Source organism: Simochromis diagramma, unplaced genomic scaffold, assembly GCF_900408965.1.
Source record: "Simochromis diagramma unplaced genomic scaffold, fSimDia1.1 OVJJ01000371.1, whole genome shotgun sequence".
In the NCBI taxonomy this organism is placed as follows: Eukaryota; Metazoa; Chordata; class Actinopteri; order Cichliformes; family Cichlidae; genus Simochromis; species Simochromis diagramma.
The window spans coordinates 4,685,380-4,704,935 of record NW_024386920.1 but is presented as its reverse complement, the minus strand read 5'-3'; the positions used below and the strand labels follow the sequence as shown (position 1 = coordinate 4,704,935).

The 19,556-nt window shown below is 39.3% G+C and overlaps 1 protein-coding gene across 3 annotated transcripts in view; it reads right to left on the bottom strand.

Moving 5' to 3' along the window:
- Positions 1-19,556, bottom strand: part of LOC120736605 (caskin-2-like) — a 53,097-nt gene that overhangs the window by 32,281 nt on the left and 1,260 nt on the right. For all 3 annotated transcript variants that reach the window (XM_040036849.1, XM_040036850.1, XM_040036851.1), the window contains exon 2: positions 17,452-17,908. In XM_040036849.1, coding sequence (XP_039892783.1) covers positions 17,452-17,545 — 94 coding nt within the window. In that variant the 5' untranslated portion in view covers positions 17,546-17,908. The remainder of the gene's footprint in view (positions 1-17,451; positions 17,909-19,556) is intronic.

Below are 19,556 nucleotides of genomic sequence, written 5' to 3'. Positions count from 1 at the left end.
ATGACCGCATTGTTGATGAACACGGTATAGATTAGGGATGTGTGCGACAACACAATTAGTCGTTGTTATCACTATTTGGTACCAGACGTTTAGTGTAACTGTTAACATTTTAATTGTGATTAATGGTTTCAAATGCCTTTGTCTGAGTTTTTGACAATGTCCTATTCAAGGTTCACAAATTTAACTCAATGTCTGAGTGTTTCTTAGTTTTAGACGAGCTGGTTAGCCTCATTTTTTTCCCTCATGTAGTCGACTAAGAAATTAGTTGCCAGGAACATCCCCCAGGTCTGAAAACTGAACCCAAGGAAGTGCATTTAGACTTGACCTCAAAATTCTTTAACTTTTTGGTAGGCCACTGTTCACCACTGTTACAAGGTTTCTCCATTTGTGGAGAATGGCTTTTATCGTGGTTCGCTGGAGTCTGGCCACTGCTACCCCTCAGCCTCCTAAAAGATAGACCTATGGAGCAATGATTAAATATTATTTCTGTCTTTCTTTCTGATATATTGATTTTCCAGTCCACAAAAGTCATCAAGAGAAAATGACTTGGATTTAGATTTTTAAAGTGACACGATCCTGTAATGACTCGTGTGTAAAACTTAAGTTCGTTAATGATCCAATTTAACCTTTACAGACTTATGCGGGTCAATTTGGGTAACTTCTAGGAAACTTCAGTGAATTCAGTGGATAAATTAGAAATTCTCACTTCATGTGAGGAAATCAGTAAGAGTGTTTGAACACTTGTGCATAGAGAATAAATACAGTCACACCTAACGCTGCTGTGTTCATTTTACAGCAGTTCCAGGCCTTTTGTAGAGCTGATGTTGCTGAAGACATACATAAAAACAAGAGTCCAAAGACACAAAAAGGCACATTGATAATTAGACAGAGGGGCTGGGCTCAATGCCAAAGCGGGGTCTGAGATGTCCCAGCCACCAGGAAAGAACAGAGCCTTTCAGGAGTTCTAGTTACAACATGAGTTGGAATTCCTAACATAGCACGCCCACCATGAAATCCTACATGTTAGCTCTCTATGAACTGTGGCCTCCCGACTTTTCTGCCCTAGCTCTTTATCTCTTTGCACAAAAGCAGCAAGGGCCTCCTTTTCACATAAGCATACATCCAATTAGCAGCATCTTGACTCAACGTCATTCCTAAGAGTTGGTAACAAGGGATGTAGTAAATCTCTAATATTGTGTTTTCTTGCAGAGATGGAGAAATGACGGGGTCTGCTCTCCTCTGAAAGCTGATGTGTATAGACCAAATGAAAAGATTAAACACTAAGATATGAGACGATGTTGATGTGAACACTCTCTGCCAGAACAAAGAGCCAAAAAAAAAAAAAACCAACCCACAGTGCTGTGTTTTGATAGCATCACCAGATGCATTAGCAGTTTGCAAAACTACTGTTGCTCAAGCATCCCGGACAGAAAAAACGGATCTCGACTCTTTGATGTGGAGAGAATGCAGATGAAGGAAGAGGAACAATCAGAAGAGATGAGATGAGCAGGAGGAGAAATGAGTTTCAGGTAATATGAGGGGGAAGTTTCTTTTTAGTGTATATGTATGTGTGAGGTGAAAGAAAACATGTAAATGAGTTGTGGAAAGTCTTGCTGCAAGATCAGACGAGTACGGCTGTGAACCCTCTTTATGTTGGGAAAAACCGGCTGGAAAATATAAATTAAAAAGAAAGAGCAGAAAAAAAGCTGGCCTGCTTATTTTTGTCTCCTTCAACAAGACTGGAGCTGACAGAGATGCGTGTTGGTTTAGTTTGTACAGCTGCAAAACTCTGTTTAAAATGGCTTTGATCATCATCTACTTGCGTAAAAAATAAATGCATAAAGCCAAAATACACACTTGTGTATAAAGGCCTACTGTTTATATCTGTCTCTATGCTGGCAAGAGATAACTCGTTGATGGCAACAACCAGAACCTTCATTTTAAAAAAATTACTAAAATGCTGCAGTTTTCCTCCAGGTCCCAAGAGTGTGTCATTATACGCTACACTGTCTATGAGCTACACACATTAGCCATATAAAAGATGGAAGCAGATACCATGAAGTCATCCACTGATTTCTTAAATCCCATTTTGAAGCCTTGATATTAGCATTTTCACCATCTCTGCTCCATAAAACTAGACTTGAGGAAGCAGCGCGTCTGACTGCAAAACCGCAAGCTCACTGGGTAATGACTTGTGATCGAAAAATAATTATTCATTGAGCCAATGAAACACAGTATGACCAAGACTTCTAAAACAGACAATTTTGTAGTCAATATGACCCACAAGCATGACAAATCCCATAAACTCAATAGGAAAGAGTACATTTGTATTGCCAAATGGTGGCCTTCAGATAGAATAAAGATTTGAGGGATGTTCGCATTGGCTTAATTCTTCTCACTTGGAAATAACATCATGTTTTATGCTGTTTATTGCCATTTTGTACACTGTACAAGAAAATAGCAAGTACTGCTACCTAACTAATTCGTTTTTCTTCATTTTTACATTTTAAGCAAGCAGCAGCAAGTACTAAGGTGCAACTCTGCAATGTAATATGTCAGATAGCCAATTACGTAATTTGTAGTGTCTGTATTTTCAGTATGATATCAGAAAGACAGAAAAGTCTTTTAAATGCCTTTTGACAAAAACATAGCATTAATCCCAGTGTTTACTTGCAAGCTAGTCTCTTTGGAATGTCATTATAGTTTTCCCTCTATATCTGGAAAACAGTCCATGGACTTATCCCACAGAATATGCAAACCCAATTACACCCTAACCGACTTCTCATTTACAACAGCAGAGAAGGACACTTGATTTAGGAGTTGTGGGCTGGGACAACCGCCCCCACCATGGGTTGTGGTAAAGACCTCATCAAGGGAAACACTTATCTGAGGAGCACATCCATCTAAGTGCAATGATTACTGAGAGAGTAAATACAGTCCCTCAAACCAAACCACCAAGGGAGAGCAGAGACTAACCCTGCTTTACTCTGGCTCCATAATGTATGTATGCATAAAGGCAAAAAAGCTGAAAAAAGCTTTATTTTTTGACACAACAGTGACAAAATATAATGCAGTACTGCAACTTAAACCACCTAAAAGTACAGTCATTCAAATAAACTCATCTTTAAACACTTGTACTTTTCATACTATTGCTGGGATATATACACTTACCAGTTACACACCAGAGGATCGCTGTAGTAAAATGATCCTATCAGCAAGTGGAAAAGTTGAATCTTTCTGCCATATTGTTCAAAACTCTTTCCAAAGTTATTACTAGTTTCACCTCAGATTTTACAGTAATATCCTCATTCAGCTTGACATTTCATTCAATTTGAAACTTCAAATTTGGAATTGACCAAAGTGTCACTGTGTGTCCATTTAATATGCCTCAGAGAACAGCAGCTTGTCAGGTGTAATAAGGTATAATCCTGCAAAGGCATAGCTCCACAGCCCAGCATGTAATGCATATTAATGCAGCTGGCTGAGCAGAGGAATATACATCTGCCTGCACAGACAAACAAGCCCTACAGCAAGAGCACCATGTGTCTTTAAATACATAACTGAGTGGCAGCCAAATGGGGTTTCCTAGCAGACTAACACCTGCAACAGAACACCTTTTGTTTTACCCCCAGTTGTGCAGGGACGCAATGTAGCACATGAGCTGTGAATGAAAATGAGAACTGCATGTTCAAGTGAGTTGCAGAGCTTCCTAACACTACTCATTAAAGACAGGACCGTAAACAGCACACGGCACACACCCCAGGGCATGCACATACACCAAACTTGCAAAGTGACACACTTTGGCTTCATCAATTCTTTATCAATTGCTCCAGCGCTGTATCGCTTGCTATAAGAATAAGCGCTTGAACTGGGTCTTGAGAAAAACCCTTAATATCAAAACAGCTCCGGGCTGCATTATCCAATAAATTTGCTCCATTGTTAAAAATGAAGAAAGTAATCTCCCATGGTGCTGCTGGCAACTAGGTCAGACACACTCAATATTCTCTGCCAATAAGCCAGTATGGAAATGAAACAGATCTGTTGTGCAGCGTGCACATGAACCAGTGTGAATGTACACAGGAGACATGCGCACAGCTGTACATTTCATATTACATAACATGTCAACCTTGCGCCCTAGCAACTAAACACTTTACATACCATTCAAATCATGTTTACCCAAGTCACTTTGCTGCCCCTCCTTCATTTTTCATGCATTCTTCCACAATTATAAGACCTGAAGCTCTGTTAGACTGTTTCAAAAATAACAAAAATATTGGTCTTGGAGGAATGATTACTTCCTGGGTGTACTTTGGTAGTACTTTTGTATTCTCTAGTGAATCACCATACTCTGAGATCAGGTTTTAAGGTTTGAATTACCTCTGAATGACAAAACGTCATCTTGTTTTGAACCAAACACAGTGAATTTCTTGTTCACTTGTGAGAAGCACATAAGTAAACACTAGCATTACGAGTACAGTGTGTACCTATCTGCTTGGGTGGAATAGAAAAAACCCATAATCAGTACCTATGCTTTGAAAGAGGCTATAATTTTTGTGAAAATGAACCTGATAGCTATACAAATATATCCAGCACAATACGCTTTAAATGTAACTTTAAAGGAATTGATCCAATACACAGGCGATGGACAAGTGTGCTCTCAGACCTGGTTACATAACTGCTGTATGTGGTTAGGTGTGTGTCCCCCACATGGCTTGTGGCAAACTGCAAACGGGACTTCTTATGGTTTTCTGTTAACAATGGCTTTCTTCTTGCCACTCTTCCATAAAGGCCAACTTTGTGCAGTGCACGACTAATAGTTGTCCTATGGACAGATTCCCCCACCTGAGCTGTAGATCTCTGCAGCTCGTTCAGAGTCACCAGGGGCCTCTTGGCTGCATTTCTGATCAGCGCTCTCCTTGTTCGGCCTGTGAGTTTAGGTGGACGGCCTTGTCTTGGTAGGTTTACAGTTGTGCCATACTCCTTCCATTTCTGAAAGATCGCTTGAACAGTGCTCCGTGGATGTTCAAGGCTTGGGAAATCTTTTTGTAGCCTAAGCCTGCTTTAAATTTCTCAATAGCTTTATCCCTGACCTGTCTGGTGTGTTCTTTGGACTTCATGGTGTTGTTGCTCCCAATATTCTCTTAGACAACCTCTGAGGCTGTCACAGGGCAGTTATGGAGCTGTTTTGCAAAGAAGAATGGGCAAGGATTTCAGTCTGTAGATGTGCAAAAAGACTGGCAGCTGTAATTGCAGCTATGGTTTGGGTTCAGTTAACAACCCTATATAAGGTATATGATATTTCATTTCCATGAAGTACCATAATTTAGCCACTAATACAGAATGCTAATACATTACACCTCTCTAAATTATCAGTCTGGTTACACAAACACATCACGGCAATCACAGATTATTTTCTCTCTTATGAAAGCAACGATTGCAACCGGCCTCCCATATCAATGGCGCAGCCACGACTAGAAGGATTTTACAAAGCAACATTATTTAAGTAATGTAATCTTGTTTACATAGGATAAATCTGCTTCCTAGTAAGGTTGACCTTGCGGATATGTTGCTCTGACAGCCAATCCAACAACTCTTTCAAAGTAGCAAGAAGCTGGGATCACACCGACAATTTAATCCAGCTAAAACGTTAATCCACAAATGGAGAACAGATCTACCACTGAAGAGGCAAAGGAAGAGCCACATACCAGGATTGAAACACCTCTTAATAACAAAAAACATTATGATAGATTGACTAAGGAGACATTCCTTTCTCTTTCTTTTGTCTTCACTGAGTGGCGAGGCAGTCATTCCAAATACTAGAGGAAATATGAGACCGGTCACCAAAAGTTCACCAGCCTGGAAAACTTTTGTGTATTGCTTGCACAACTTGTGCTGGCTCATAACCTCATAATCAGCTGTTTGATGATGTGGAGTTGTCTAAGGAGTCTGCTGTGTGCACCCGTTTTTGCAAATCGTATTTATTTTTTAATTGTATGCTCTATATTTGGTTTATTTCATTTGTACTTGGGTTACAGCCTCGAAGGTAACTTACCTGGGTCATTTGTTGTGTATTTACTGTTATCAAGCAAAGACACAAAGTACAGTTTGAATGACTCATCTTCCACCAGCTGTTTGCTCACTCCACTTTCAAAATCGTGCCAGCAGCACAGCCTTGAGGCTTTTTCCAATCCAGCTGCTGAGGTGTAAAAAACAAAAATCAATTGACCACGAGCTACTGACCCCCTCCACTAAGTTAACTATCAAATGATTATTGAACTTGCAGCTACAGCTACATGAAGCCCGACTCTACTACACAGATGGAAAAGCTGTAATATTTCTTTCTAGCTTAAGAAGAGAGTTCAGTTTGTCCTCTCTGCAAATTAGGCATAAGATCCCAAACTCTTCTTTTAGGACACAAACCAGGACAGAAGCTACAACACCACGGACTGCTCTAATCAAACAAAACGTAACAGCCATGACACAAACCCCATCATCCATACTAATTAACTGACATTTTATTTGCTTTGATATTAATCAATATATCAAATAAGTAAGCACAGAAGGCATGGGAAAAATTACTATTTCATATGACCTGAATTGCATTTGCAAGCTTAGAGGTAACCTGACTAAAACACAAATGTATCTAAGCTACAATGTGACGCTCACGTTACTATCTCTGCTTCGAGTGCCTATGTAAATATCTTTAAAACAGTTATCAGCATTATTATTATAAAGAAGAGAATCATCTCCACATTCAACTATAGGCAAATATAGAAACAACGTGGGGAAAAGAGTTTTGACAGCCACTCAAAGCATTTAAGGCACTGGAATAAAGGGATAAAGTTCTAATAATGTTACACTTTAAGTCTCACATCGTAGAAACCTCACATCCTTCTGCATCCTTGTTGGGCTGTTGAGAATCCAGAATTTGAAAAACAACTAAAATGAAAACCTAAAAACATCAGATCCGCTTGTTCTTTCCATGTCACAGATGCCTAACATAGACACACTGATCTGTTCATCCAAGACACTGTTATCCTGTTATCCTGGCAGTTCTTCTTACAATGAACAGAGTACAAAGTCAGCACAGGATGGGATTTTTATTTGCATTCAAATCAGCGGAAGAGACATGAAGAGTTGCAAATGATAAAATGTAAATGAATTTGTTAAAAAGAGAAAAGAATGAGAAAACTGAGAGGATCAAAGCAACATGAACAGCGTCTCCTGCTGATGCTCATTAGCTACAAGATGCATTTGGAAAGTATGCTCCTCGTCCATACACGTTCCAGTAAATAAACACTGAAACACCTCCATGTCAGACAATCACATGTCCTTGTCTATACAAGCACGCAAGTAATTCCACAAAGTCAAACTACGCTGCCTACAGATACAGATTTGTTCTCTTTCATTGCATCACAGATTCATATCCACACACAAGAAAACTGTTCCAGGGCATGTGGAGGCAGCGACACCGTAGCCACAATCTGAATGCCACAATCATTCACCTGCCTGACTGGCAGCTTGTTCTTTTTAGCAAGAAATACATAATAGACCTGAAGATAGTTGGAATTGGAACTCATCTTCGGGGCTATGTGTTGCCTGGAGCATGTAATAAAAGCCTAGTTGTGCTAGATTAAGTGGTGCTGTCTATTGGAACCACACACATGCTACTTAATTACTTTAGTAATTAAATAGCAATCCTAGACAGGCTATCCCATCTGTCAGGGAAGGAAAGGGGTCAGGATTAATGTGTGTAGAAGAGTAGGTGAACTCCAGAGCTTGTCACACACTACTTGGCTGCCACCCAGCTGTCTGGGTAATAAAGTAGAAGACTGATTAGCCCAGTTAGCCGGTTAGCTAATGGGCTAACTACAGCACCCTGCTGCTGAAGACTCAAAACTAATGAGACGGGACAAAAGTTAAAGAAGTGAAATTCATTCATGTGCTACTACTGGATACTCAAGAACACAGCACACATGTGGCAGTCTGCACAAAGACACTTAATTGCATGCAGACACAGACACTTAGATTCGTTCAAGTCTAACAGACTTCTAATCTGACATTTAGCCAGATGGGTTATCCCTAAATCAAGGTACAGGGATGAGGGAAGTGTAAGTGGGGGTTGTTTTTAGAAAAGACAAGCTGAAACCAAGACTTTTATAGCTAAGCATTAGGTTTGGATTCTTCTGACTTAACTTTGGCATGCTAGAGACATTTCTTGACATACACACTACACTTCTTTACAATACCTCTAGCAGGAATTATTACATAAAGGTTGTCTGAGCAGGTTTTTGCATAGATCTTAGTTGTAGCTATGGAAATTGTTGTTCATCTTAAAATAGATCTAACTCTATAAGGGTTGTAGCAATGCTAGAGTTTCCAACTTGATGCCGAAACCCAGGAAATACTCGATATTCATTAGCATTTTTAAGGAAAATTCTGACACCATCCTTGTCATTTTTTGAAAAAGTTACATTTTTAATTTTCATCTAATTTAAGACTACATTTTAGAAAGATAGGACTCCGGAGAACAGCAAGTGAGAACGTCTGTAGTGACTGAAAACCCCTCTCTGCTAACTGGACAAATGGAAACCTGTTCACCTGTGTCCAACTCCAGGCCTCAAGGGCCAGTGTCCTGCAGGTTTTAGATGTGTCGTTGATCCAAAACAGCTGGTTTAAATGGTTAAATGAGCTCCTCAATATGTTTTGAAGTTCTGCAGAGGCCTGGTAATGAACTAACCATCTGATTCAGGTGTGTTGACCCAAGGTGAGATCTAAAACCTACAGGACACCGGCCTTTGAGGCCTGGAGTTGGACACCCCTGCGTACACAGATGGACAAATTTCTGGTACCATAAATTACACTTCAGTTTGCAGCCCTTCACGTCCTCAACCCTGCTCCTCAGGCCTGAACGACTAACATTTAACTATGAACTAACTTCTGATAACTGTGTTGTGCAAATTATTATCTAATCCTACGTTCACTTTTGGTAGCCTTTAGTATTTAGAGTTTTTTGACTGGTGTTTTAGGTATTTTCACACCTAACCTTTGCAGTTACATATTGTAGTTAAATGTTAGGGTTAGGGTTAGATTGATCTGTACATCTGTAGGTTTAACTTTGTATGTAAAGAGCCAGTTTGACTGTAAACCAGCCCAGAACAAAAAAGAAAACATGTCAAAATGAGATACTACCAACAGACCTTAAAATAAGACCACAGTATTGACACAATACTTAATGAGACTATACTGTAGGTTTGCTGTGTGATGTGAAAGATGTGAAATCCCCACATTTGTTTAGAAAACTAGTGTTTAGAAATTATATGGTTTTGTAGAAAGGTCATTAATGATTAATCAGTAGGAAGCCTGGTATGAAGTGTGAACTTCTTTTTGTAGTATGAGCAGAAATTTTGAGCAAGCACCCAATCAGAAAGCCCAATTTCTTGCAATAAATTTCACTGTGCTTTTCCGCAGCAGAGAAACAAGTGGTCTCGTTAGCAGCCATAAAAAAGACTTACAAATCTCAGTGGAGCGCACATAACTCACAAAATGTCACTGTTTTTATAGTTTTGTGTTAAAAAGTAGTTTGTGCAAAGTGGCAAACTTTCTATACTTCCACCTTCTAAAACATCAAGAATCACAACTTTCTTTAAAATGTAGTTTGTGCAATATTGTCTGATCTTATTTAGAGTACACTGAAAAAGATTAGATCATTTTTCAATAGCTTTTCAGCAATGTAGCTCACAAGCTATTTCTAAGCTTACCTTGACTTCTGCTCTAATACGCTAATATGCTTAAAACAGCTAATGTGTAGACAATATTTTTTGATTGATATTTATTTCCACCTTTTGTTACATGGAATTGTTTTAATAAAATAAAAAGTGACATGTTTAAAAGTCTTTTAGTGTTTCATCAAATTGATTCTGAACATTTAGCCCATGAAAAAGAAAAGCGACTCATCAAATAAACACAGACCTCCAAAGAAGTCAACGTACACATTAAGGGAAGCCTTTTATACCACAAATAATAATAATCACAAATATTATTATTTTGGTCAACTCTTATCTTAGCTATGTGCTAACACTGTTAAAACTTAACGAACTTCATGTAATTTTTTGAACATCAGTCTTTTTACAACGGAATTCTTTCAACTTTAAATAACTGAAACACACAAAAAAAAAAACCAGCTAACACCACTAACCCACAGCCACCATTATGGGTGAAGACGGCCCAGTTAGCAGCCTTGGGAGAGCTGACCGCAAACTGTTACACACTGCACAGAGAGGACCGTGTCAGAGAACCTCTGTGATCATGAGCAAGTGCAAGTTTGCAAATTTTACTTTTTCTACATAGATCTTGTTGACCGAAGGCTCTTTAAACATCTTGGCTTGAGCTGAACAAGTCGGAACCATGCTGTTGGACAAACTCAATTTTACACCAATGATCTTTTTTTTCATTGTTATGTATAAGGTCTAAATCTATATTAACGTACCTGTGACAGGTCTATACCAATATAGTCAGTATGTGGAGATTTTTGACCACATGCCTGCCAAAGAACAATCCACCCAACCTCACCTTGGTGATAAATATATATATATTCTAGGGTAAACATATAAATATAGGTTTCACTCTAAGATATAATGGTGGTATAATTTATTGCTGATATTTGGAGATTATTAGCTAAACTAGAGCTGGTCAATTAATCAAAAATGAGTCAAAAACAACCTCTAATTAACATAATCCTGCAACTTGCAGACTTTTTTTGGCATAATATCTGTTGGGTGAGCTATCAGTATATTATATACACATCTAAAAGTGCATGCAATAGCACAGTATACTCTTTTGCCTTTGTGTTGCTGCTCTTTGCCCAACTATAACCTTGTATTTAGTACTTGTGACAAAAGGGTGGGCTGGACCAAGGGTCAAGATAAGAGCAAGCATGTGTTACAATGAAAGACATTATAATCATGGAGGCCTGTGAAAAACCTCTAGTAATAATTTCCAGGGTGAGGCAAACAACACCCACATAAAAATGACTTTACGGGTCAAGCTGTGAATCTGAGTTGCTACCCACAGCCTACAGCCTTCTGTGTATCTATATACACTTTGCTTGCAACAGCTAAGCAAAAAGAAAACGGCTGTGGTAATTCCAGCTAAATTGACTGAGCACCTAACCTGAAGTCAGCAGATGGCTGATCGAGAGAAGAAACCTCCCTTCTCAGCTCATTGTCCATCAAGACAGCCACAGTGCCATCGCTAATCCCCTTCAGGACAAGCCCTCACTGGCAGAGGTCCCTAAACCCAGCACTGAGAGAGATAACGCTGAGAGTAATGCTCATATTCAGACTTTTAACATATTTGACAAATGTTTTGAGATGAATCTTTGAATTAAAAAAAAATTGAATCTAGTTAAACCACTGACTGCACCCACTAATAAACAGTTATAGCAGTAGCTGAGGCTGAGAGGCTGGGACACACAGCTCACAGAGGCAATAAAGCTATTATAATATCCTTAGCAGCAGATTACTGTAATTTGTTTCAAAACAGCACTGCTTTTCAGTCGCAACTTACTTAAAAGACATGATGCTTGTTTTGAGCTTCAGTGTTATTTGCACCAGGTCATTATTACCTCGTATGTGTATTGCTAACTAACTCTGAAAAGATATGTAAACAGAACAGCTTTAAAGCAGGATTCAGGTTTCAGCGAGGTCTGTGTGGAGGGCGGGGTGTAACAGCATCACAATATGAAAAACTCCTCACTCAAACTGTTTGGACAACTGGCTGGAATGTCCGCGAGCAACTAGCTGTCAGCTTCAAAGTGATGCGCGACAAGCAAATTAATTCCAGTGTAGGCACAGCTTAAGTTGTACCTGTGTGCCCATTTTGGTTGCCAAACTCCTAAAGAATAACCAAAAGGAGAGAAGAGGAAACATCCTCCTGCACTGTTACAAACTAAGCACTTATCTCTTTGCTGAAAAGCAGACAGTTTATCCATTCTCCCTGTTTTGTCTTTCACTGTATGTCAGGTGCTGTTGCGTTAGTTTGTGTACAAGCTGAGGCTCGTTTGATCTGTGCAAAGGGGAAAAAAATTACACTTGTTGCATCTTAGTTGTGGTCCATTATTTTGAAAACTGTAGTGTTTAGTCCCTTTGCTTTTAGACAGAAATCTGACTCCATTGAGGCGCCAGAGCTCATCACACCCACCCATCTGTGTTTCTACCAGATGTATCACAGTGTGTTTTGGAACAATCCCATGATCAGTTCTCTGCTTTGCATCCATTTCTTTTACAAAAGCATTTTAGGCTGCAGGGAGAAGTAAAAGTGAGACACAGGAACAGCACAGCTCCTACTGTGTCTTACAGTCAGATGAAGGATGGAAAATAACAGTCTAAATGTAAAGTAAAAATGTCCAACTATATCTCAGAATTGCTACATTTGGTAAAAACAATAATCTCATAATTTTAGAGGGAATTAATATGATTGTCAAAAAGATCACATTTAATTTTCTTTAATTATATTTTTTTTAATGTTTCAAATGTTTAAAAAGGGAAAACAAGGAACACCATAAATGATAAAATAATAATGATAATAATAATAATGAAGACATCCAACCACCTCTGGCCAGGTTACCGTAATAAATCCAACTTTAGCCTTGATAAGATATATTTTGCTGCTGCAGACAAGTATAGAAGATGGAGAGAAGGACTTACAACAAACTGCACCACAAAAGTCTATATTAGAGCATTAATATGATGGAGAGGAATATCTATTATACTGTATTAGGTACGCAGTGTGACAAATTTCACCAATGGTAAATGAACAAGTTCCTTTATAGTGCCTTTCTACTCTATCTGAGCAATCAAAGCGCTTTACACAACTTGCCTCATACATCCATTCGCACAAGCACTTTTCTCTACGCTCTTCTATCTAACATTCACACACATTCATACTCAGATGGATGCATCAGAGAGCAACTTGGGGTTATTATCTTGCCCACAGATATTTGCCATGCAGACTGGAGCAGACAGGGATCGAACCACCAACCAGGGATCGAACCACCAACCAGTTTGTAGGTGACCGGCTCTACCACCTTAGCTTCAGCCACCCAAGCAATTTTCAAAGTTGAATTCCAGCAGAAATGACCATTTTAATAAGGTTTATAGCAATATGTTTAAGTATTTTAGCATGAAACCTGAGTGCCTCTGATGATCCCCTGATTTACTATCCAGCACCAATGGCAACTATCTAATCTAGTATTATCATAGGGAGTTTCAAAGCAGGTCACTAAGAATTCAGATTGATTTGTTCATATCGATAAGCAGTTGTGTAAATGTTAGCTAATTCAGGTCAACATCAGAGAGCTCCCTGTTGCTCCAGGGATCTGCGTAGCTGCTGTCAGACAGTGGAGGCTCTGACAAAAATGACAAACAACTCCATCACTGATATTAAATTGTGAGTCCTGATCCCAGCAAACACAATTTTCAGTCCACTGGTGCAACAGATACACACTTTGTTGAACAGCAATATCACACTCGTGCTCTTGTTGTGCTGGTGGAAAGCATAAAAGTGTGCAAATTCTCTCATCAGGTCTAGTACAGCCTGAGGTTTTACTTAGCACACAAGCAAATGAGTAATGAAAGTATTTTTTTTTCACTAAACAAAACCAGAGGATATGCTGCAAAGAATACACAACACTAACACATTTGTAAAACCTAAATGTGCTTTAAAAAAAAGCATATACCAAATTAAATATTGCACATTAAAACATACTGTTAACATGGATATAAAAAGGTAATTAATTTGATCAATTTAATTCTACTTTTTATATACTCAGATTTACACCTCTGTTAATATACATATTTCTATGCATTCATACATTTGTTTGTCTTCTTTATATATTTTTGTGTCCTTATATAGTAGGGATGTAAGAAAATATCGATACAACGAAATATCGCGATATTTCGCGCAATGATACTGAATCGATATTTAAAATCACTGTTACCGATTTTTTTAATTGAAAAATGACATGCATTTACTGTTTATTTCTTTTGTATGTTGGAATTCAAACTCCGGCCACTGGTTTGCAGTTTACCGCCTTCACTATGACGTAAAAACGAGGTCTCGCGATAACTGTAGAAGCGTCTAGTTTGCCAAAAGAACGAAGTAGAACAGTCAGTGGACGTGTGTGATGCTAGCTAACTGATGACTGAAGAGGAGAGGATACAGCCGGCCCCCGCAGCTTTCAAAGCTGATGTGTGGACTTATTTTGGATTTAGGACAAAAGAAGGCAGTAAAGACTATGACAAGAGCTATGCAGTCTGTAAAATCTGCACCGCCAGAGTCAAATATTCCGGTAACACAACAAATTTACGAACACACGTGTCTAGACACCATAGCGACGTAGCGTCAAATGCTAATTTTAAAACGAAACGAGGTGATCCCTCTCAACGGACAATTGAAGAAGTTAACTTTTCGAAACTACCAGCAACTTCAACTCGTGCAACAAAAATAACGCAGTCAGTACTTGTTTTTATTTGCAAAGACATGCGCCTTCTGAGTGTTGTGGAGAATAAAGGATTTCGTAATATGATTAAAACGCTGGAGCCCCGTTACACCGTTCCTTCTCGACAACACATCACGGACATCGCTCTGCCAAAGTTGTACCAAGAAGTCAAAGCGACAGTGCTGGACTCTCTCAACTCGGCTGAGACAGTTGCTCTGACATGCGACGCTTGGACTTCGAGAGCCACTGAATCGTACGTAACTGTTACAGCACATCACATAACGGACCAGTGGAACCTTCAGTCTCATGTACTACAAACCCGAGCCATGCATGACAGTCACACAGGTGAGCACATTGCAGCGTTACTAACTGACGCTGTGGCTGAATGGGGATTGAACGCAAAGGACCTTGTTGTTGTTGTTACCGATAATGCACCAAACATGGCTCTCGCGGCTAGACTTGCCTCAGCTATCCAAAGTAGCAAGGAGTTTCCTATGCATTCCTGGAACAAGTGTCTCTGCAGAGAGAGTTTTCTCCTCTGCAGGAGACATAGTAAATGCACAGAGAAGTGTCCTGAGAGCTGACCATGTCGATCAGCTTGTATTCCTGCACAAAAATCTGGAAATTGAAAAATAAACACTGAGAAAACACTACACATGTAAAATCTCTGATATGAGAATGTTTGACATTTTGGTTGAGTCTCATAAGCACTTATTTAGATGAGTAAATTCCTTTTTTCAGGTTGTACTAAAAGTGTTCCATTGATGGACACTGCAGAGCTGTACTTTATTTTATTAACACTTAATTGTAATAGCACTTTACATTTTTTGTTAATGTTTACTTGGATGGATTCTTCAAGCAATTTCATTTTTGATTTATATTTGTTTATGTTAAGGTCACATAAAAAGTACTTTGTTTTGATGCTCCATAGAGCAGTTTTTGGATAAGTATTTTACAATCATAGTACTTAGAAAGACTTCAGTGTTACATGTTTACTTTTTTCATGTTAAAAAATACTTGATATTTCAGTAAAGTAGTTTTTGTTTGTTTATTTGACATGACTTCTAATAAGGCAGATGTTAATTTCTCCATTCATTTTGAACTTAGAGTGTTTTTGTTTCAGATGTTTCATGTCAAGCATTAAACAGTTTGGACTGTTTACTTGAGTTTTCCTAATTAAATTTAGTCCTACTAAACACAAATATCGTCTGGCTTTTAGTATTGCAATATATCGTATCGTCTACCCTGTATTATGATACATATTGTATCGCCAGATTCTTGCCAATACATACCCCTATTATATAGAGTACATTGCTTGTTGAACACTTATTCAGTATTTTAGCTAACACTTTACATATGTACAACTTCAGTTTGAAATTTGTAACTGCACATGTACGTGGAGTTTCTAAAAATTACATGAATACTTTCTTTCTCTGATGTCAGTTTAAATGCTGGATTGCTTTCACCTTTTTTTTAAATACAAGAAATGAAAGAGTTGTCTCGACATGGACTGCCACATTCAGTCAAAGGAGTGTGCTGTTGCTTTATTGCTGCTGTTGTCTTTAAAATATTAATAGAGATGTTGCTGACAAAAGCTGTCCTGCTGTTTGCATCTTTTTGCTTTCACTCTCTGTGAACCCTCGCTCTCCCCTCCTCTCTAAATTAACCCCATGTTCATCTCATCAATGCAGGCAACTTGAGCAACTTTGCAACTTTCACCTAATTTTGCAACTTTTCAAACCCCTTTCGCTAAAAAAACCCATCTACTATTTTCAATCATCCCCCACAAGCACATGGTCGTTTTTAATGCCGGCAAACATCAATCGGCAGCTGAGTTGAAAGGGCACTTGAATTTTTCTCAGGGTGGTATTTATACACATATATATAGCATCTACAGATATAGCATCTACAGATGGCATCACAGAATTTAACCATATACTAAATTGTCATAGAAATTTGCAGTTAAAATAAGTTAATTGCAGTTCATTTAAATGCAACTAATTTCAGCATTGCAGGGTAGCTGCTTTGAAATGACTGGTTAACAGTTTAGCCTACATGGGCTGCTTGTATGTAACTATTTCATACTTCATAGCAAAAACAGAAAAATGTAAATGAACATCCACAGTTTTGTATTTTGCTCCAAAGCTGCATTTTCATAACAGATGCAGCACTTGCTACAGGCTGGTCGTTTAGAAAACAGCAGAGAACATTACTCATTCACTTTCCCCTGCTGCACTGCCTCAGCCAGTCTAACAGTCGCTGGTTTTTCATGAACAGAAATACACACCAGCACAAAGACAGACAATATCACTTTTAATATTCTCTACAAAGCAATGCTCGCTGCCTGTGTAGTGTGGAAAGTGTATAACAGGCTTTTTCCTGACAGCCACAGCTTTGTTCCCAACACTCGTCACTGAACAGCCAACCATCCTGATGAAAGCCCAGAACAGATAACGCCATGAACAGAGGCAGCTTCAGCTTCACAGTCTGTTTGGCCTCTACTCTCCCCAGACATGGATAAGGGAGAACCCTGTCATTTAAAACAATGCAACTATAAAGAGAGCTTGCTTGTCGGCCAATTCAAATCTAAGCAGATAAGACTCAAAGAAAGCCCCGTAAACCCCACAAAGCAAGAGGCAGGAGCTGCTGGGGTCTGCATTTAGGAGATTAGCTCGTGTTGTGCCGCAGTTTGAATCCACTTAGTTTCAAATTGTCCCCAAACTAAATGCCAGAGGGAGGGCCACGCTTTGTGGTCTGCTGCTGAACTTGATCCTGTGATTATCACAAAGAGACTCCACTTGGTTTAGTAAGCAACAACACTGATGGCAGGAACTCCGCCATTGCTATCTCAGTTGGATTTCACAGTGTAAACAATATATATTCCCAGGCTCTGAGCAAAGAACAAACACAATAGTCATACAAAAGCAATCCCCCACCCTTTCCATACTTACTGCTTTTATTGCACTTGACTTTAGAGAGAAGCTTGTGAGCCAGCAGGAGATCTCCATTCTTCACGGCCACCAGCAGATCCTGTTCTTTTCCCATGTTTACAGACCTAACCACAGACACACAAACTGATCGCAGGCAGCCGCCAAGGCTTTTTTATCTTGTCTTTTCAGCTACAGGTAGCTGCTAAATCCCAGCAATGAGGTGAGGCGGGTGAATGCAGGGCTGAGCAGCATCTAGAGGGAACAGCGCATCAGGTGAGGTGGTCAAGGACGTCTTCTTCCTCTTGTCACTAATGTTTATTTCCATTATCTCTGATCGCTGTTTGGCTTCCTGATGATGACCTTGATTTGAAGTTACAGTAAGCTCTGTAGCAGTTTTACTTGCTCGCAGGACTGAGCGTAATGTTCACAGTCTGTTTTTGACAAACTGGAAGCAGCTGCAACCCAACCTGCCATGACACTGCCAAGTAGAAGCAAAGGAAAGAAAGAACAGAATGAAATCACTTTGAGTTCACGGTAACTTTAAAAAAAATACAGCCAGTGAAAAGAGCATTACCACACAGTCCAAAAAAATGCACCGTTTCATATTAAAAACGGTCAATTATCAACAGCTTTCTGACATTGTTCTGTAGAAACCATCAGCAGTCGGGCCGATTCCCCCAGCCAGTGACACTGAACCACTGAAGAAGAGGATGAGCAGACTCGTATCGTGGATGTTTTATAACACAGATGTTTACGGTAGTGCCACAGAGTATGCATTACATCTAAACAGACTGTCAAAGTCAAGCAGTGTCTACACTGGAGTTATATCCATGTTTTCGTTTTCCACCTATTATCTATTTCCAGGTTGTAGATGCAGCATTCTGAGCAGAGAAGCCCAGACTTCTCTCTCCCAGGTACCTGCTCCAGCTTCTATGGGGCCATGCTAGCTGAGAGACATAATCTTTTCCAGTCTAACCAGGTCTACCTCAGGGTCTCCTCCCAGTTCAACATGCCTGAAACACCTTACCAAGCAAGGAGCCTAGGTCATGGGAGGGCTTGCTGTAGCTGGAGGCTGCTGTAGGTTTGTTAAAGGCTTGTTGGAGATGTAGGTTATTGTAGGTGGAGGGCTTGGCAAACCTTGTAGGGAGTGATGAACTCCACAGTAAACCAGTCCAAGGCAAGGTGATGCATAGGAATCTTTTGAGTCATGCTTAAAGTTTTGCCTTTCATTACATGCGTGAATTAGGTAAAACTGGAAAACCAGCTATTCACCCCAAACAGCCAGTAATACAAGGATGAGTAGAACAGCTAGCTGGAAATGAGTTAAAGCAACATATTTTTCCCAATTTAGCATGAGAACCTACCAACACTTACTTTTCTCCAAGCCCTTTCCTCTCCTGTCTCTATAGAAATTCTGATCTGAACGATACAATCTGAGCTGCCCTCAAACAGCATCAGTAATATTGTCCTCCTTTTCCAACTGCTCATCACATCAAGAGAGAATTCATGGTCTCTGGGAAATCTAGCTGATGGATTTTTTCCCCTTAGTTGAAATATTATGACTTGTGTGAAAATGTATTTACCTCTTTGGAGACTATAAAAGTCCAGTGATGTGGCACAACAGATAAACATCAATGAAGACTAAAAAAAAGCGCTAAAAGTGCTCAGCTTATACGGGTATCATGATAAGTTAGTAAGCATTTTGTGAAACCTAATAAACAATGGCACCATTATTTGATATCCTTTAATATAAAACAATTATCAAGCTCTAATTGAAGAGGTTGTCTAATTCAACAGGCAAATAAAATGCAATCCCTTCCAAGAAATCAATAAGCGAATTTTCAGTAGTTAAATACAGTCAAGAATAAGCAAGCCACTTAAACTTGACCCAGCATTTGTTTGTTTTCTTTGATCCAGGAAGCCAGGTCCCTCTGGAGTGTGCAACTAATCTCCAACTCTTCCCGTGCAGCAACATGGTCTCCGTTCACTGATAACATCCCCCTGACCTTTAAGAGGAAGCATCTTTTCAGTGAAGCAATGCCAGGCATTCTGCCAGCTTACGTTATTGGGAGAAAAAGTTGTGTTTTTCTCTCTGAGAAAAAGCAGCAGGCAGAGCCACTTCAGAA